Source organism: Schistocerca gregaria, chromosome 3 (assembly GCF_023897955.1).
Source record: "Schistocerca gregaria isolate iqSchGreg1 chromosome 3, iqSchGreg1.2, whole genome shotgun sequence".
In the NCBI taxonomy this organism is placed as follows: Eukaryota; Metazoa; Arthropoda; class Insecta; order Orthoptera; family Acrididae; genus Schistocerca; species Schistocerca gregaria.
In genome coordinates, this window is record NC_064922.1 from 848033782 (window position 1) to 848055573 (window position 21792).

At 45.1% G+C, this 21792-nt stretch overlaps 1 protein-coding gene across 1 annotated transcript in view; it reads right to left on the reverse strand.

Annotated features, from left to right (window-relative positions):
* The window catches only part of LOC126354755 (sensory neuron membrane protein 2-like), a 354832-nt gene extending 341549 nt beyond the window's left edge, over positions 1 to 13283 (reverse strand). Inside the window, exon 1 of the mRNA XM_050004636.1 lies at positions 13016 to 13283. Coding sequence (XP_049860593.1) covers positions 13016 to 13153 — 138 coding nt within the window. The 5' untranslated portion in view covers positions 13154 to 13283. The remainder of the gene's footprint in view (positions 1 to 13015) is intronic.
* Between the last annotated feature and the right edge of the window lie 8509 nt (positions 13284 to 21792).

Sequence of the window (21792 nt, forward strand, 5' to 3'; positions counted from 1 at the left end):
CGCTTTTCACAGCTTTCAACTATCAAACACAGACGGCTGTAGGCGAAAACGACAACCTACAGAGCTAAGAAGATGCGTTGCCATACAGACATTTACAAAATAGCATTGTAGACACGTGAAGCAGCTACGCCCACCGTGCAGGAACTATCCGCGAGCTGTACTTATACATTTGTACATTATGCGTATTTCTTTCTGCGACCTTTTCATAACTTCAAAGGCGTTTTTTAGTGAATACGTGTGAATGTAATTTCTTCGCTATAACACTACGAACACAGGTCATTTATCGTTTCCGTTTGTAACAGAAAATAGGCAAAATGAATACCAGGGGAATCCGAGGTTGTCAACTATTAAAGTTATCATTACCAAAAATGAAGAAGACGGAACAAAGCAGCTACCACCTATCGCAGTTAATGAAGGTGACAGTTCCATTAACTACTAGCAGGTTTTGTTGTCTATAATCCGGCGTTTTCATTGTTCAATTCGGCAACAAGGGAGGGTCGCTTTAACAAGTAAAAGAGAAAGTTGTTTGTAACGAGTGCGTGAAATCATAAATGTCTGACCACGTTCGGCGTATTGATAACCTCTTTCTCAGAATGAATTTGATCTGCAGCACAGTGCGCGCTGTTTTGAAATTACACTAGCGGCCATTAAAATTCCTACACCTCGAAGATGACTTGTTACAGACGCGAAATTTAACCGACAGTAAGCAGATACTGTGATATGCAAATGATAAGCTTTTCAGAGCATTCACACAAGGTTGGCGCCGGTGGTGACACCTACAACGTACTGACATGAGGAAAGTTTCCAACCGATTTCTCATACACAAACAGCAGTTGACCGGCGTTGCCTGGTGAAACGTTGTTGTGATGCCTCGTGTAAAGAGGTGAAATGCGTACCATCACGTTTCCGACTTTGATAAAGGTCGGATTTTAGCCCATCGCGATTACGGTTTATCGTATCGTGGCATTGCTGCTCGCGTTGGTCGAGATCCAATGACTGCTAGCAGAATATGGAATCGGTGTGTTCAGGATTCCAACGGCCTCGTATCACTAGCAGTCGATATGACAAGCATCTTGTCCGCATAGCTGTAACGGATAGTGCAGCCACGTCTCGATCCCTGAGACAACAGATGGGGACGTTTGCAAGACAACAACCATCTGCACGAACAGTTCGATGACGTTTGCAGCAGCATGGACTACCAGCTCGGAGACCATGGCTGCGGTTACACTTGACGCTGCATCACAGACAGGAGAGCCTGCGATGGTGTACTCAACGACGAACCTGGGTGCACGAATGGCAAAACGTCATTTTTTCGGATGAATCCAGTTTCTGTTTACAGCATCATGATGGTAGCATCCGTGTTTGGTGATATCGCGGTGAACGCACATTGGAAGCGTGTATTTATCATTGCCATACTGGCGTATCACCTGGCGTGATGGTGTGGGGTGCCATTGGTTACAAGTCTCGGTCACCTCTTGTTCGCATTGACGGCACTGTGAACAGTGGACGTTACATTTCAGATGTGTTACGACACGTGGCTCTAGCCTTCATTCGATCACTGCGAAACCCTACATTTCAGCAAGATAATGCACGACCGCATGTCGAAGGTCCTGTACGGACCTTTCTGGATACAGAAAATGTTCAGCTGCTGCCCTGGCCAGCACATTCTCCAGATCTCTCACCGATTGAAAAAGTCTGGCCAATGGTGGCCGAGCAAATGGCTCGTCACAATACTCCAATCACTACTCTTGATGAACTGTGGAATCGCGTTGAAGCTGCATGGGCAGTTGTACCTGTACACGCCAAGCTCTGTTTGACTCAATTCCCAGGCGTATCAAGGCCGTTATTACGGCCAGAGGTGGTTGTTCTGGGTACTGATTTCCCAGGATCTATGCACCCAAACTACGTGAAAATGTAATTACATGTCAGTTCTAGTATAATATATTTGTCCAATGAATACCCGTTTTTCATCTGCTTTCTTCTTGGTGTAGCAATTTTAATGGCCAGTAGTGTACCTTGCAGAATGATGCGATGGAACTCGAAGCTGGGACCTCGCTTTGCTAGTGCCGCAAGTTCCGCAGGAGAGCTTGTGTGTAGTTGGGAGTGTAGGAGACAGGAAGGAAGAAAGTAAAGTCGAATGGTATTGCTGGCTGCGAGACCCAAAAGACCATGTGCAATCGCGTAATCGGAGAAGTTGTTCTGTCCTTCGCGTGAAGTGGCACTTATCCTTCGCTAAGTGTGAGAATTGTGTGCTGCAGTGTACCTGACAAGAGTAGTTGACTGTAATGTTGGGCGATGATGAGAAGAAAGTGAGGGTCAAAGTGAGACCAGCACACAGCCTACTTACTCCTCTCGAAAAGCGCCAAGGCGAGCGCCGAGCTTGATGCGCCCACGCATAGAACGGACCTCCGTCAGCAATGTCGCCGTGCCTCACTTCATGAGTCAATGCGGAGAGATTTGGAATTGGATTCAGGACATTGTCGCGAAGTGTGGTTATCGGGAACTTTACACAACCACCTCTGCTCCCCTTCACCGTAAAGGCAAACGGAAAGCAGCGAACAACGCATGGCGTATCCTGCTGGCGGTCACCCATCCATGTACTGGTCATGCCCGACACTGCTTAACTTCGGTGATCTGAGGAGAACGTCCGTGTTCAGTGAGGCAAGGCCGTTGGGCTGAAGAGAGGTGTTGGCAACGGCGAAGCTGTGTGGACCGTTCGCGGGTCGTGATTGCGTAGCTCAGGGGACACAGTTTTAACCTGCCAGTAAGTTTCGAAATCGGAAACATTTTTCACAAACCATGCCTCTTTCTAAATATATAACAACTGGACGCGACAAATTTGGACAAATATGAATTTTATAAATATGCGCATAGAATATAAACCTCGATAAAAGTAACGAAGTGGCTGGCCGTCTTTCATTTCATCAGAGGAGCCGATGTTGTCGGTTCCTATTTGTATCCACACAAATATGAGTGAGGCAGCGATGGCTGGTAGTTCCCATCCTGGATACATTCACACGCTTCACAGAGAAACAGTGCAAACAACGAAAACGAGTAGCAACTAATTAACTCTCCATAACCGGGGTTCCCAGTCATGTAAAATGTTTTGAATGACGTCATGTTTACGCCAGTGACTGTTAAGCTTTTTATTTCCACTATTGCAGTTTCGGCCTTAGGCCATTATCAAGTGCAGATGTTTTGGCTTTAAGCCGTGTCAACTTTATACAAGCTGACACATTTATATGCCGTTGTCCGCGCTACGAATGTATACAGGGTGGTCCATTCATAGCGACCGGGGCAAATATCTCACGAAATAAGCATCAAACGAAAAAGCTACAAAGAATGAAACTCGTCTAGCTTGAAGGGGGAAACCAGATGGCGCTATGGTTGGCCCGCTACATGGCGCTGACATAGGTCAAAAGGATATCAACTGCTTTTTTCTTTTTTAAATAGGAACCCCCATTTTTTATTACATATTCGTGTAGTACGTAAAGAAATATGAATGTTTTAGCTGCTGTCGCGACTAATCCGCACATCAGTAGCAGACAAATTTCGCGATAATCGGGAATCTCAAAAACGACGGTGTTGACAATGCTACATCAACATCGATTGTACCCGTACGATATTTCTATGCACCAGGAATTGCGTGGCGATGACTTTGAACGTCGTGTATAGTTCTGCCACTGGGCACAAGAGTAATTATCGGACGGTGACAGATTTTTTCCACGCGTTCTATTTAGCGACGAAGCGTCATTCACGTAAATCGGCGTAATATGCACTACTGGGCAACGGAAAATCCACGATGGCTGCGACAAGTGGAACATCAGCGACCTTGAGGGGTATGGTGCGGCATTATGGGAGGAAGGATAATTGGCCCCCATTTTATCGATGGCAATCTAAAATGGTGCAATGTATACTGATTTACAGGTAATCACGCTGTAACAGCATCCGTTTTCAGAAATGATAAGTTCACAAAGGTGATGAATGCTTGCGTTAGATACGTGTGCAATATTCGGTTGTATGATCATATCAGTCCTTCATACTCCCAGCTAGGTTGGATACGCCCACATACGGCACGCGATCTCCACACGATGTGCTTACTTCATCGATTTCTTAGCCACTGGTGCCCCCAATACTTATCTTCTCACATTAAACACCTATCATCATTCCACAATCGCAACACCAGATCGGATACGTCTATCATCTTGGCTGTACCTTTACATAACACAAAATCTTTCTCCGTGTCATTCTCCATCTCAGCCATACGACTATGGAACGCGCTCCCCTGTGATCTGCGTCTTATCCAGAACTACTCAACATTCAAGAGGGAACTCAAAGCTTACATATTAGGGACGGTATAACCACCATTCTTGTGCCCCTCCCATCTCTTTCTTTCTCCTCTCCGTCACAGCTTCGAATTTTACCGTTCTATTTCTCTTCCTCTAACCTATCTACCTCTTATATATCTCTTTCACCCCATTCTATCGTCTTATGTCTCTGCTCGACGAGAATAACTCACAAGCTGCAAGAACATAACGAGAAAATTCCCAACTAACAATGGGACTGACATTCAGAAAAGAAAAGTACGTTTACTTTCATATACATAGTCATTATTATTATTATTACTATTATTATTATTCTTATTATTATTATTATTATTATTATTATTACTATTATTATTATTATTATTATTGATTGTTATAATTATTTTTTATTGTTATAATTATCATTGTACTACTGTTATAATATCTATTTTTTTCTTTAACATCAATACTGCATAATAGGCTATATGTCCTTAATGTTAAGTAGAAACTGTAACTCGTTCAACCTGAGTATGCCTGGTTAGGTGTAAGAGAGGGCCTGAAGGCCCTAATGTTGCCAGGTAAAATAAATGCATAAATAAATAAATAAATAAATACATGTATCACACTGGAACAACCGAAATCAAATGTTCAAACGTACCTACGTTCTGTATTTTAATTTAAAAAACCTACCTGTTATCAACTGTTCGTCTAAAATTGTGAGCCATACGTTTGTGACTATTACCGCGCCATCTATCACAAAGCGAAAAAAGTGGTCCAACTAAAACATTCATATTTGTTCACGTACTACACGAATATGTATAAAAAATGGGGGTTCCTATTTTTTAAAAAAAATTGATATCCGTTTGACCTATGGCAGCGCCATCTAGCGGACCAATCATAGCGCCATCTGGTTTACCCCTTCAAGCTAGACAAGTTTCGTTCTCTGTAGTTTTTTCGTTTGACGCTTATTTCGTGAGATATTTGGCCCGGTCACGATCAATGGACCACCCTGTATAACAGCAAATGACAACGACATTGCGTGTATAAAGATTACATGGCTTAAAGCCGAAAGATCTGCACTTGATAATGGCCTAAGGCCGAAATTGCAATAGTGGAAATAAAAGGTTTAACAGTCACTGGCGTAAACATGACGTCTTTCGAACAGCATCTGATACTTTAGCGGTCTCGAGCGTCGTCTGGGGTAGCAGACAGATATAACTATGGTGGACAGAAGGCGTGACCGAGCTGAACCTCTGACTGGTTCTTGCAGTGGTAGTTGTCCTGGCAACAACAATCTGTCCATCACTATGTTATCCTGCTCCAGGTACAGCACATAGCCTGTACTGACGCACGCCAAAATCCGCCCTGTCAACGGATATTGAACAGTAGATAGTTAATGAATTGGAAAGAGTGGTTCGTTTTCGCCACGGTGAACGGAACAGTTCGGTGTGTCACGTGACACACAGTGCTGGCCGTCAGGGTGGCGGTCGAGCTCAGAGTGAGCAAGTGCCGGCACGAACGGTAACGGTCATTTTGTGGACGGCTGACGCGTGAGGTGTCTACAACTAGCGTTGTAGGCTTGATACGTAATGCCGGATCGAAGATGCGCAGCGATGGTTTCTGGCACGGAAAAACCGCTTCCGCTATGAGGTCTACAACTTTGCTTCCGCCGTTTTGCAATAGACGGCAGTAGCGGCAAGTGGGGTTCAGGATGTTGATCATAGGTGTAATACAATAAGGTTAGGCATCTGTAAACATAATGCCATAAAAATATTAGTCCATTTGTGAATGCATCGTAAGGTTATTCTCGATTAAGTATGTCGACTTACGTACCCATTTCTCGCCAGTTGCGGGAAGTTTTAATTTTCTGCTTGAACATGAATAAATCGGAGGCTGTGGCTCTTAAAATGCAGGGTGAGGCCAATGGCGAGGCAACTATTAGTGAAAGAACGTGCACAGAATGTTTTCAACGCCTTAAGGACGGTGATTTTGATCTCGAAGGCCGGCATGGCGGGGGAAGACAGAACGTTTTCGTAGCTACTGAAACAGACGAAGACAGTCACAGGACATCATTATCGAAAGCAGTTGATGCGTTCGAGACCAGCACTGAAACACGAACGGCCATCATATAGCGATAGACACGTACAGGCAATTTTGCAGCAGGTCTGTGCTCGACCCTATGTCGCAAAACCCGTCAAAATATACATGGAAACGTTGAAATGAGAAGTCCTATCGCTCCTGCCTTATTCTCCATACGTTTCTCTCTCTGACTACCACCTTTTTCGATCAGTGGCATGCAGCCTGGATGACCAGCACTTCCAATAATATGAACAAGAGCAAAATTGAATCGATTCATGGATCCCAGTTCTTCCACGATGGGACTGCAACATGGGGCCTTTCGGTTCCCCATATGCGCCAGTTCTGTTTATTGACGAAGCCGTCCAGGTAAAAATAAGCTTCGTCAGTAAACCAAATGCTGCCCACATGCATATCGCCGTCATCAATTCTGTGCACTATATCGTTAGCGAATGTCTCTCGTGCAGCAATGGTAGCGGCGCTGAGGGGTTGCCGCGTTTGAATTTTGTATGGATAGAGGTGTAAACTCTGGCGCATGAGACGATACGTGGACGTCATTTGGACCGCAGCTGCAACACGGCGAACGGAAACCCGAGGCCGCTGTTGGATCACCTGCTGCACTAGCTGCGCGTTGCCCTCTGTGGTTGCCGTACATGGTCGCCCTACCTTTCCAGCACGTTCATCCGTCACGTTCCCAGTCCGTTGAAATTTTTCAAACAGATCCTTTATTGTATCGCTTTTACATTAAACCTCCGTTGAAAACTTCGTCTTGTTGCAACAACACTGTGTTGTAGGCGGTGGAATTCCAACACCAGAAAAATCCTCTGTTCTAAGGAATAAACCAAGTTGTCCACAGCACACTTGCACGTTGTGAACAGCACACGCTTACAGCAGAAAGACGACGCACAGAATGGCGCACCCACAGACTGCGTTGTCTTCTATATCTTTCACATCACTTGCAGCGCCATCTGTTGTTGAAAATTGTAACTACTGTAATTTCGAAAGTTTGTCCGCCTGAAAATGTACTGTTGTCCCAAGCCAATTGCGACAAACGGTGTATTTCTATCGCTGCTCGTTTAGTTTTTATTGCCGTTTCAAATATACCGGTCATGTTTGAAACACCCTGTACATTGCATCACAATCAGCAATTAAACTTTCGACCTTTCCAAAATGGTTCAAATGGCTATGGTACTTAGCGTCTGAGGTCATCAGTCCCCTAGACTTAGAACTACTTAACCCTAACTAACCTAAGGACATCACACACATCCATGCCCGAGTCAGGATTCGAACCTGCGACCGTAGCAGCAGCGCGGTTCCGGACTGAAGCGCCTAGAACCGTTTCGACCTTTGCCAATGAGTTGATTCATTCATTACATGTTTCTGAAAGTATCGGCCATTTTCATGTGTGCCGAGATGGAATAATCAGATTATTACCACGAATGCCTCTCCGAAACACACTACTGAGACAAAAAGAAAAGAAACGACCACTGGCTTAGTGGTGTGTTGGTGTACCTTCAGAAAGCAAGAAAGCAGCTGTTCCGCGAGGCATGGATGCCGCAATTTTCTGGTATGTTTCCAGAGGAACGTAGCACCAGACGCATATGTACAGATCGTGTAATTCCTGTAAACTGCGATCGTGTGGTTTGTGGGCATGGATCTGGCATCTGATAGAGCCCCACACGTGCGACGTCGGGTAAAAAGATCAGTCGAATTTGGCGATCAGGACATCAACGTGAGTTCTCTATCATGCGCCTCAAACCACTTAAACATGATTCCGGCCTTATGTCATGGATATTAAGCACGCTGCATGATGGCGTCATCGCCGGAGAAGATATCAATCATGAAATGATGCTTTACGTGTCATTGCAAAACTGTACAACGTGAGAGAACCTATTATGAATGTAAACCAAGGTCCAGAATGAGATTTTCACTCTGCAGCGGAGTGTGCGCTGATATGAAACTTCCTAGCAGATTAAAACTGTGTGTCGAACCGAGACTCGAACTCGGGATCGTTGCCTCAGAAGCAGAGCTGTGAGGACGGGGCGTGAGTCGAGCTTGGGTAGCTCAGGTGGTAGAGCACTTGCCCGCGAGAACCAAAGGTCCCGAGTTCGAGTCTCGGTCCGGCACACAGTTTTAATCTCCCAGGAAGTTTCATATCAGCGCACACTCCGCTGCAGAGTGAAAATCTCATTCTGGATACATCCCCTCAGCTATGACTAAGCCATGTCACCGCAATATACTTTCTTTCAGGAGTGCTAGTTCTGCAACGTTCGCAGGAGAGCTTCTGTGAAGTTTGGAAGGTTGGAGGCGAGGAATTGGCGGGATTAAGCTGTGAGGACGGGGCGTGAGTCGTGCTTGGGTAGCTCAGATGGTAGAGCACTCGCCCGCAAAACGCAAAAATCCCGAGTTCGAGTCTCGGTCCGGCACACAATTTTAATCTGCCCGGATGTTTTGTAAACGAAGTTCGTATTTCTGTAGAAACTTTAAAACAATCATGTAATTGTAAACATACGCCATTTAGAAAAAAAATGGCTCCGAGCACTATGGGACTTAACATCTGGTGTCATCAGTCCCCTAGAACTTAGAACTACTTAAACCTAACTAACCTAAGGACATCATACACAACCATGCCCGAGGCAGGATTCGAACCTGCGACCGTAGCAGTCTTGCGGTTCCGGACTGAGCGCCTAGAACCGCTAGACCACCGCGGCCGGCGCCATTTAGAAGGGTCGTTCAATAAGTAATGCAATACCTTTCTCTTATGGGTCAATTTTGCTTGAAAAAATGCGAAATTCGTTGTGGGACACCGTGGAATATTCCCGCTTGAGCCCCTATGGTCCATAAAGTTCCGATAAGTGGCGGCGCCATACCATACGTAGCCTTCAAAATGGCGTCTGTAAAGGAGGTGCCTTTCTTTTTGCTGAAAACCAGAGAATCCCAGATATTTATAGGTGCTTGTAGAAGCACTACGGAGACCCGGCAGTGAACAAAATCACGGTGAGTCATTGGGCGAAAGTGTATGATCATTACAACAAGGTCGCGCAAACGTGTCCGATCTCCAAACTACAGGCCGGATCTCGCGCCTTCCGACTTCCATCTTTTTGACCGAATGAAGGATGCACTCTGTGGGGAGGAATACGTGGACATTTGGGAAGTTGTTGATGCAGCAAGACGTTCGCACCTACGTTGACCAGTAGAGTGGTACAATGCGTACACACAAGCCCTCCCAGTATGGGTCGTAAGATCGCCACATTGAACGTATATTCTGTGGAAAAATAGAGCTTTCTAGCCTGAAGGGTGGTGAATAATATGGTGTGTTGCAAATTCTGAATGAAACCAATTTCTTTCAGAAAAAAAGTGTTGCATTACGTACTGAGAGCCTCTCGCATAACGCGTGCAAGATGTAAAGAAAATTATTTCTTCTCCCTGTTTCTTTTTATAATCAAAATCATGCAGCACGTGTAAATCATGTTGTAAAATAACAAAGTATCTAATTTGATACACAAATTTCTCGTGTACGCCTTACATTTCAATCCTCGAAATATACTTGCAATCCCAAATTTTCCTTTCAATGGTTCAAATGGCTCTGAGCACTATGGGACTTAACTTCCGACGTCATCAGTCCCCTAGAACTTAGAACTACTTAAACCTAACTAACCTAAGGACATCACACACATCCATGCCTGAGGCAGGATTCGAACCTGCGACAAATTTTCCTTTGCCTTTCCTTTTCATGCCTTTTAGGGAAAATGTTCATAAATTAGAATATATAGAGTAACGTTTCGGTTGATTCGCTCTCTAACGTTAAAACTGGAAATTAAAGGAAAAATGTTTCCGCATAGGGTCTCGACCCGGAGACCCCAGGATTACCGTTCTGTACTCATTCCTTCGCGCCAATTGCTGCTCGAAGACTATGGTAACATAAATATCTCGTGCCTAGACCAAGCATGGGCATTATGCGAAATGGTGACGACATTTACAGTTTTACTCACGTAAAGCTGAAAAAAGCACTGATTTTAGCGCAGCAACTGAACGCCTTCTGCATCAGTACTACACATGCAGCAGCTCAGTTATTCTAATTTCTCCGAAATTCCATATTTTAATGCGTGTTTATCGTTTTTTCACATTTGGCAGGTAGCATAACAAATAGTTTGAAGAATCGTATTAATTGTATTTTTTTCTTTTTGCAAGCGTCAAAGTTACAGTTCTTCAGTGAATTCCTATATCTGCTGCACCGTGAGACATTTAACTTCCGGTTTCCGCAGAAGCAGAAAAGGAAATATCATTTTAGCATCAAGTATTTAGTTTTCTGACGACTGCTCAACAATATGTGTGAGATCTGTCATTATACTTTTATAAGAAATGACATCCCTTTCTACCCATATGTACGGATTTTAAACAAAATAAGCTTTTGTGTTTTATAACTTTTACTTAATTCGGTATAGTTACCGAAACAATATCAACATAATGTGCACAACATGTTAGAAAAGTTGATTGCAGAGAAAACTTTTGTAGTGAAGTAGATATTAAAACTGCGTTATCTCAAAATGTTCGCCATTCATCGAATTTTACATCTGATGACCAGCGAAGTTTTAAGAGACAAGATATATAATAAATCTTACCATTCAGTTCGTATTATTTAGACACTAAGTATCCTCAAATACACTGAAGCGGCAAAGAATCTGGTATAGGCATGCGTATTCAATATCATCAAGCATTTAGTTTTCTGACGACTGCTCAACAATATGTGTGAAATGTGTTGTTATACTTTTATAGGAAATGACATCCCTTTCTACCCATACCCAACTCCGAGGTATATGTAAACTGGTAGAATACAGCGCTGCAGTCGGCAACGCCTGTATAAGACAACAAGTGTCTGCCGCAGTTGTTAGATCGGTTACTGCTGCTACAATGGCAGGTTATCAAGATTTAAGTGCGTTTGAACCTGGTGCTATAGTCGGCGTACGAGCGATGGGACACATCAACTCAGAGGTAGCAGTGAAGTGGGAATTTTCCAGTACGACCATTTCACGAGTGTACCGTGGATATCAGGAACCGGTAAAACATCAAATCTCCGACATTGCTGCGGCCAGAAAAAGATCCTGTAAGAACGGGACTGAAGAGAATCGTGACAGAAGTGCAACCCTTCCGCAAATTGATGCACATGTATATTTTGTACCATCAACAAGAGTCAGCGTGCGAACTATTCAACGAAACGCCATCGATATGGACTTTCGGAACCAAAGGCTTACTCGTGTATCCTTAATGACTGCACAACCCAAAGCTTTACGCCTCACCTGGGCCCGTCGACCACGACATTGGACTGCTGATGACCGGAAACACGTTGCCTGCTCGGACGAGTCTCGTTTCAAATTGTATCGAGCCGATGGACGCGTACGGGTATAGAGTCAATCCAATGAATCCATGGACCTGCATGTCAGCAGGGGACTGTTCAAGCTGGTGGAGGCTCTGTAATGGTGTGGGGCGTGTGCAGTTGTAGTGATATGGGGCCCCTGATATGTATAGATACGACTCTGTTAGTTGGCACATACATAAGCATCCTGCCTGATCACCTGCATCTATTCAAGTCTATTGTGCATGCCGACGGACTTGCGCAATTCCAGCAGGACAATGCGACACCCCAAACGTCCAGAATTGCTACAGAATGGCTCCAGGAACACTCTACTGAGTTTAAACACTTCCGTTGGCCGCCAAACTCTCCAGACATCAACATTATTGAGCGTGTCTGGGATGCTTTGCATCGTGCTGTTCAGAAGACAGTCTAGATCCGCCCTACCGCTACGGTCACCGAGCGAGGTGGCGCAGTGGTTAGACACTGGACTCGCATTCGGGAGGACGACGGTTCAATCCCGCGTCCGGCCATCCTGATGTAGGTTTTCCGTGATTTCCCTAAATCACTCCAGGCAAATGCTGGGATGGTTCCTCTGAAAGGGCACATCCGACTTCCTTCCCCATCCTTCCCTAATCCGATGAGACCGATGACCACGCTGTCTGGTCTCCTTCCCCAAACCAACCAACCGCTACGGTCACAGATTCGAATCCTGCCTCGGACATGGATGTGTGTGATGTCCTTAGGTTAGTTAGGTTTAAGTAGTTCTAAGTTCTTGGGGACTGATGACCATAGATGTTAAGTCCCATAGTTCTCAGAGCCATTTGAACCATTTGTTCAGAAGAGATCGCCAACCTATCGTACTCTTACGGATTTATGGACAGACCTACAGGATTCATGGTATCAGTTCCCTCCATCACTACTTCCGACATTAGTAGAGTCCACGCCACGTTGTGTTGCGGGGGTCCTACGCGATATTCGGCAGGTGTGCCAGTTTCTTTGGCTGTTCAGTATATATATCTTTAACTCACATAGTAACTTAACAATATAAGAAGCTTTTCTTTTCAGTAACTAGCCTCTACACTAAACGCCTATTTTCTCCTTAGGCTCCTTTTTTTTTATGGTATCGGTGTCGCCAATGCAAACAAATATTTTGTTGCTGTGGGAGCTCCACGGATTCTAAGCAGTAGCTAATACTTGTATAAGCCTTTTCGAACTACTTGGAGTCGAAGGCGATTTGCAGGTGCTTCTCAGACTTGCAGTTAGACGCTACTCCGCCGCCTACCTGCTTGATCTTGGCGGTGAGGATGGCGGGGAAGGCGGCCCAGCGCAACACCAGAGCGACCGCCAGCAGCGCGGCTCCAGCCGCCAGACCCCACCAGAGGCCGCGCCGCCCGCAACCGCACACTCGAGCCGACAGCATCGCGCGACAGACAGACAGACAGACCGCACACACGGAGGCAGCACGCGACACAGCAACAGCACACAAGCGACGACGCACGCCGACTGCCGCCCGCCGAGCAGCGCCAACAGCTGATGCTCGCCTCGGCGGGCGGTGTGCGCACGCGCGAGCAGTACGCTGTTACGTCACTGGCAGAGGCGTGTGCTGCGGGCTGCATAACCGACAGGGGAAAGGCCGGTCCATTCCCGACGTTCTAACCGGCGCCAAAGTGTGCCGCTGCCAGCTTCGTGCGTAAACACGATTACATGTGCTGGCGACTGGGCACCTGTGTGCCCGAAGTGGAAGAATCAGTTCCACAGCAAATAACCTAATCTAAAATATAACGTGACACGAAGAGAATGGTAAAACTGTTAATTGTCATCTCCAAACAATCAAGCTTCAAAGACGAAGCTTACTGATGGTATTAGTCCTCTACTTTTTTTTCCAGCTATGGATGACTTGGAGGAGTCCTGATCTGTAGACGTCTGCATTTCGGTAATGCAGAGGAGGTTCCACCTCCAAAATCACCTAGCCTTGTCATTCTGGAAACACCTCTCACACAATAGTTTCCTCGACCAGTTCACAGTTCAACCAGAGCTGACAATTTGGTCAGAAAGAACGAGTGCGTAATTAGTAAGTCTGAACAATCGAAATTCCTAGGTGCTCAAAGAGCTAGCTTGGAAAGCCCATGTTCAGGATCTTGTTCAGAAACTGATTCTTGATACATCTAACATTAGGAGAGCATCTACAGAAACTAACAGTCCACCACGAACATTAGTCTACTCTGCTAATATTAAATCGTTTTTGACATACGGCATTGTGTTTTGCGGTAACTGTTTCCACATACGAAGGATACGATTGGCTCAGGAAGCGGCAGTTGGAGTAATATGTAATGTACACTGCTGGCCATTAAAATTTCTACACCACGAAAATGACGTGCTACAGATGCGAAATTTAACCTACAAGAAGAAGATGTTGTGATATGCAAATGATTAGCTTTTCAGAGCATTCACACAAGGTTCGCGCCGGTGGCGACGCCTACAACGTGCTGACATGAGGGAAGTTTCCAACCGATTTCTCATACACAAACAGCAATTGACCGGCGTTGCCTGGTGAGACGTTGTTGTGATGCCTCGTGTAAGGAGGAGAAATGCGTACCATCACGTTTCCGACTTTGATAAAGGTCAGATTGTAGCCTGTCGCAATTACGGTTTATAGTAGCTCGACATTGCTGCTCGCGTTGGTCGAGATCCAATGACTGTTAGCAGAATATGGAATCGGTGGCCTCAGGAGGGTAATACGGAACGCCGTGCTAGATCCCAACGGCCTCGTATCACTAGCAGTCGAGATGACAGGCATCTTATCCGCATGGCTGTAACGGATCGTGCAGCCACGTCTCGATACCTGAGTCAACAGATGGGGACGTTTGCAAGACAACAACCATCTGCACGAACAGTTCGACGACGTTTCCAGCAGCATGGACTATCAGCTCGGAGACCATGGCTCGAGACCTTGACACGGCATCACAGGCCGGAGCGCCTGCGATATTGTACTCAACGACGAATCTGGGTGCACGAATGGCAAAACGTCATTTTTTCGGATGAATCCAGATTCTGTTTACAGCATCATGATGGTCGCATCCGTGTTTGGTGACATCGCGGTGAACGCACATTGGAAGCGTGTATTCGCCATCGCCATACTGGCGTATTAGCTGGCGTGATGGTATGGGGTGCGATTGGTTACACGTCTCGGTAACCTCTTGTTCACATTGACGGCACTCTGAACAGTGGACGTTACATTTCAGATGTGTTACGACCTGTGGCTCTACCCTTCATTCGATCCCTGCGAAACCCTAAGTTTCAGCGGGATAATGCACAACCGCGTGTTGCAGGTCCTGTACGGGCCTTTCTGGATACAGAAAACGTTCGACTGCTGCCCTGGCCAGCACATTCTCCAGATCTCTCACCAATTGAAAACGTCTCATCAATGGTGGCCGAGCAACTGACTCGTCACAATACGCCAATCACCACTCTTGATGAACTGTGGTATCGTGTTGAAGCTGCACGGGCAGCTGTACCTTTACACGCCATCCAAGCTCTGTTTGACTCAATGCCCAGGCGTATTAAGGCCGTTATTACGGGCAGAGGTGGTTGCTGTGAGTACTAATTTCTGAGGATCTCTACACCCAAATTGTTTGAAAACGTAATCACATGTCATTTTTAGTATAATATATTTGTCCAATGAATATCCGTTTATCATCTGCATTTCTTCTTGGTGTAGAAATTTCAGTAACCAGTAGTGTACCTCAATAGACTCTTAATACAATGATCCGGTTTTGCACGTATGTATTTCTGAAACTAATAAACATATGCAATGAATTTTGTATTTTGATGAACGGGAATCTCAAAAAGGTTTTTTTCGTGCATTTTCATAAGTGTTCAATATGTTCCCCCTTGAGATGTACGGCATATGTCAATGCGGTATTTTAATTTTTCTCGCACTGTAGCAAGCGTGTTTTGGCTTACAGCTTCCACAGCTGCTGTTATGCGATGTCCCAGTTCATTCGGTGTTGTTGGTAACAGAGGAACATAAGCAAGAGTCTTTTATAATCCCCCCCGTCAAAGAGATAATCGCATATGCTCAGGTCCGGTGACTTTGGAGGCCAGTAATATAAGGCTCATCATTTGGTCCAGTGCAACCAATCCATCGTTCAGTAATCCTTTCATTTAAAAATTTCCCTGCTTTCAGATACCAGTGTGGTGGTGCGCCATCCTGTTGGTAAATCAGTCTTCAACTGTGGGAAAAATGTTCTGCAGCATATGAAGATATGTGATTTCTATAAGAGCAGTTTCGTCAAAGAAAAATGGACCATACAGCTTTTCCCGTGAAACTGCACAAAAGCATTAAATTTTGGAGAGTCCCTCTCATGCTGTAGAACTTCATGTGGTTCTTCCGCACCCCATAACCCCATATTCTCAAATGATGACGGTTCAACTTTCCATTTAAATGGAATGTTGCCTCGTCACTAAACACTAAGAGTGGAAGAAAACTGCCATCCACCATCTTGCCAAGAACGAAACTGCAGAACTCCACACGTTATTGTTAGTTACCTTCACGGAGAGCTTGCAGTAGCTGAATTTCGTATGGTTTCATGTGTAAACATCGGGGCAACACACGCCAAACGGACGTCGGGGGCATGTTGCGCTGTCGAACCACACGGCGAACGGATTTCTGCGGACTCCTTGTGAAACTACGGCGGATGCGTTCGACGTCTGTGTCAGACACTCGGGGACGGCCCGGCGATTTGCCTTTACAGAAACAACCTGTTTCTCTGAATTGTCACGCCATCGTCTAATACTCTGTGCGGTAGGAGGATGTACACCATACCATACCTGGCGCGAAAGTCAGGCTGAACAGCTATTGCTGATACCGGCCGCTTTGGCCTAGCGGTTCTAGGCGCTACAGTCTGCGGTCGCAGGTTCGAATCCTGCCTCTTGCATGGATGTGTGTGATGTCCCTAGGTTAGTTAGATTTAAGTAGTTCTCAGTCCTAGGAGACTGATGACCTCAGAAGTTAAGACCCATAGTTCTCAGAGCCGTTTAGCTATTGCTGAACCGCTCTGCGCAAAACGTAAAACACAAAACACTCTCTGTTGTTCCGACACAATTTTTACTAGAACTGAAGTGGGCACACACTGCTGCTACCTAGCGGGAACCATGTAGTACTCGAGAGTCTGCTTTTCCAACAGTACTTTGTTCATGCATATATCTCAAATAATATAATAGTTATGACTTTTTTTTTATCGGATGATTCTTTTTGACACGCCTTGTATTTCGTGCAATGATTTACTTAATTGGCTGCAGCAGAGCAAGTATGACGAATAACGAAAATAAATTTAGTGATTTATCGAGCGATGATGTCAGGCTGTTTTTTGACCAAATAGTTTTCTTATAATCGGATGGCAAATATTTCGTAACAGCTGACACGACCACTCAAGACCGTTGCCGACAAATCACGTGACGTGGCTGCGCTGATCACGTGGGACAGAGTAGCCGCTTCGTGTTGGATCGCTCCAATATTTGTTCATTACCACGGCGAGCTGCGTCCGCATTACATCTCTCACGTAGGACGAGGTGCTAGAGGTGGTCTGTGGAATTGTGGATCAGGGATTTGAAGATATAGCAGAATTGCACGCAACTTCACAGCAAAAAACGTAGGCCTAAATCTAACGTAATGTAATCTATCAATTCACTTCTCCTGTTTCATAACAGGGATCAAAATTTGCTATTGTGAAAGATATTCAAGACAAGCCTCTGAGATGTAAGGGACATCCTGGATTGTCAAGACAGCAATTATTATGGTACCTTGCAGTGGAAAGTTACCTTTACCTGATGGATCTCGTTATGGCAGTTCCTACAATCTTCTGTCTCCTAAGATTTCACTTTCTAAAGCACTGTCTCCCTCGTTGCCACATGTTCAGTCCTATGACCAGTCTGATGTAGCTCATCACACTACTCCATCCTGTGCAAGGCTCTTCATCTCTGCGAAACTACTGAAACTTGCATCCACACCAGCCCATCTCCTGTAGCCAAGCCTCGCTTTCCCTCCATAATTTTAACCAGCACGCCCCCTTCCATTACTAAACTAACGATTCCTTGACGTCTGAGGATATGCCCACTCAACCGATCAACTGATCCCAATTTTTCCACAATTCCATTCAGTACCTCTCACTAGTTACAGGATCTACCCATTTAACCTTCTCTATTCTTCTGCAGCAACACATTTCAAAAGCTTCTATTCCTCTGGTAAACCTTCCGGGACGTAAGGTCGTGGTCCATGAAACTCTTCTGCTCCTAACGTTTCGTCCAGAGCTGCGCTGGACATCTTCAGAGGGGTGTTTCTCCTCCGGTGAGTCTTGCCGAGTCGGCAAGATGTCCAGCGCAGCTCTGGACGAAACGTTAGGAGCAGAAGAGTTTCATGGACCACGACCTTACATCCCGGAAGGTTTACTAGAAGATATGTCATCCGATCGTGAAAGCCTTCATACTATAGCTTCTATTCTGTTCTTGTCTGGACTGATTATCGTTCACTTACTTGCAACGGTAGGTAACTACTTCCTGGCATGATTTCGTGATATTTAAACTGATATTAGTGTTAATAAAGTGCTCTTTTACAGAAACGCTTTTTTGCTATTACCAGTCTACACTTTATCTTCTCTCTGCTTCGGCAGTGCTCACTTATTTTGCTGCCCAGATAGCAAAACTCATCTACTACTTTCAGTGTCTCTATTCTTAATCCACTTCCATCAGCATCACCTCACTTTTTAAATCAGCTGCATTAAATTACGCATGTTTTAATTTTGCTGATAATCTTATAACCACTTTACAAAATACTATCCATTCTGTTTGTTCTTTTGGACATGTCGGACATGTTGGACATGTCCAAAAGAACAGACACCACATACACTGAAGCGCCAAAGAATCTTATTTAAATACAGAGATATGTAAACAGGCAGAATACAGGGCTGCCGTCAGTAGCGACTATATAAGTCAACAAGTGTCTGGCGCAGTTGTTAGATCGGTTACTGCTGCTACAATGTCAGGTTATCAAGACTTAAGTGAGTTTCAACGTGGTGTTACAATCGGCGCACGAGAGATGGGACACAGCTTCTCCGAGGTAGCGATGAAGTGGTAATTTTCCGTACGACGATTTCCCGAGTGTACCTTGAATATCAGGGATCCGGTAAAACATCAAATCTCCGATATCGCTGCAACCTAAAAAAGATCCTTCAAGAACGGGACCAAGGACGACATTCAAAGTGACAGAAGTGCAACCCCTCCCCCCTCAAATTGCCGCAGATTTCAGTGCTGCGCGGTCAATAAGTGTCAGCGTGCGAACCATTCAACGAAACATCATAGATATGGCCTTTCGGAGCCGTCCACAGCTAGTGGTCTCGCGATCGCGTTCTCGCTTCCCGAGCACGGGGTCCCGGGTTCGATTCCCGGTGGAGTCCGGGGTTTACACCTGCCTCGACATGACTGGGTGTTTGTGTTGTCCTCATCATTTCATCATCATTCATGAAAGTGGCGAGATTGGACAGAGCAAAGGCTGGGAATTTTACGGGCGCTGATAACTGCACAGTTGAGCACCCCACAAACCAGACATCATCATTATCATCATCTTTCGGAGCCGAAGACCCACCAGTGTATCCTTGATGACTGCACGACACAAAGCTTTACGTCTTGCCTGAGCCCGTCAACATCTACTGTTGATGACTGCAAACATGTTGCCTGGTCGGACGAGTTTCGTTTCAAAATGCATCGAGTTGATGGAAGTGTACAGGTATGGAGACAACTTCATGAATCCACAGACCCTTCATGTCATCAGGAGACTCTTCAAGTTGGTGGAGGCTCTACAGTGGCGTGCTACTGTTACGTCTAGGTACGACTCTGACAGGTGCACGCAAGTAAGAGTCTTGTCTGATGACCATCATCCATTCATGTCTATTGTGAGTTCCGACGGACTTCGGGAATTCCAGCAGGACAATGCCACACCCCACACTTCCAGAATTGCTTCACAGTGGCTCCAGGAACACTCTCCTAAGTTTAAACACTTCCGCTAGTCACCAAACTCCCCTCACATGAACATTATTGAGCATGTCTGGAGTGTCTTGCAACGTGCTGATCAGAAAAGATTTCCACTCGCTCGTACTCTTGTGGATTTATGGACAGCCCTGCAGGATTCATGGTGTCAGTTCCCTCCAGCACTACTTCAGACATTAGTCGAGTCCATGCCACGTCGTGTTGCGGCAGTTCTGCGTGTCCGCGGGAGCCCTACACGATATTAGATGGCTGTCCCAGTTTCTTCGACTCTTCAGTGCATATAATTAAAGCGAGGATGGCGAATGATCATTTCAGTGCTGGTTCATACCAGGCTCGAAGTTTTACGTGAATCGGCGAAATCCCGCGAGTAGTGAGGATAATTAGCAAGGGGCACTAAGTCAGTAGTGTGTGGATAAGGTGAGAATTTGGATATGGCGAGAGGCGTGCTAGGGTAATCCGTGAATTTGCAACGGCCATTGTGCCCAGTGGCCAGTGGTCAAAGCATCTGTCTAGTAAGTAGGATATTTGGGTTCGAATCGCGATCCGGCATAAATTTTTAACTTTCCACGTTGATTTAAATCAGAGCCTACCAGCAGCTAATGTCATTAATTCCTTTATGTCTTTACTATCCATTCGGTTCAACACCTTTGTTGCGTCGTACGAAATTTCATTGTAATTGGCAAACCACTAAATTCTTCTTATTTTACCTGGAACTCTACAAGTCGTTTTCCAAATTTCGCCTTCGTTTCGTTTACTGCTTGGTCAATGTACTGATTGAGTAACATCGTGGCTAGGATACAGCCCTGTCTCAATCCTTTCTCAACCACTGCTTCCCTTTCGCTTATTTCAACTATGATAACTGGAGTCTGGTTTGTACGATATGTGGATGACCCGTCACTCCCATTAATTTATTCATGTTAAGTTTAGAATTTCAAAGATTGTATTCCAGCCGACGTCGTCAAAAGTTCTCTCTAAATCTATAAAAGGCGTAAAGTACGTTTTCTTGTCTTCTTTCTTGTAAGATTCACACTTAATGGTGTGTAAATCTTATCACAAACGAAAGCTTTCAGGGACGTGGAACGAATGAAGTTACGCATTACCAGGCAGAAAAAGCCACCGTTGGCTATATCTCTAAACTCTTTGGTACCAAGTATGACACAAAATATTCTACATATGTTTACGGGACTTAGTGCTACATTACTTTGAAAAACGTCCCAGTTCTTTCCGTTACACTATTCAGCCCCTGATTTTTATGTACTACTTCATACTAAGTATTAGTGCAACTCTAGCGACCTCACATGAAGCTATTAGCTGTCTATGTAATGAAAAAATCATAATATTAAAACGTGAACATGAAAATTGAAGTACTGATTTTTAATATTAATTATAGTTGTCCAAAAAACTTATGCGTCTACGTAGCCTTTAAGAGCGGTAGAAGGAATTAGATGCCTTCATTTTCATAACTCTGATGATACCTTCTCTATCACTCATTAAAATGTCCAACACGTGAACATGGAAAACTGAACGCTACTAAATTCTGTCTTGCGTATGCATCGGGTGCTATGGCAGAAATGACACACGAAAGTCCGGCCGCGGTGGTCTCGCGGTTCTAGGCGCTTCAGTCCGGAACCATGCGATAGCTACGGTCGCAGGTTCGAATCCTGCCTCGGGCATGGATGTGTGTGATGTCCTTAGGTTAGTTAGGTTTTAAGTAGTTCTAAGTTCTAGGGGACTAATGACCACAGCAGTTGAGTCCCATAGTGCTCAGAGCCATTTGAACCATATTGAACACACGAAAGAAATAAAATTTTGTGAAATCGCGTTAGAGGGACGTTCATGTTTACTTGGTTCGTTTGCAGCAACACAGGCATACAGGGTAGTTACAACGCGACAACTCCAAGGTAGATGATATTGTCAGCGGCGGAAATCAACATATCGAAGTAACGAAGTCTGCAAATAACATTGTACGTTGGCGTCGTTATTTCTCTTGTTTTTCTGTAAAAGTAAATTTGTCGCCAT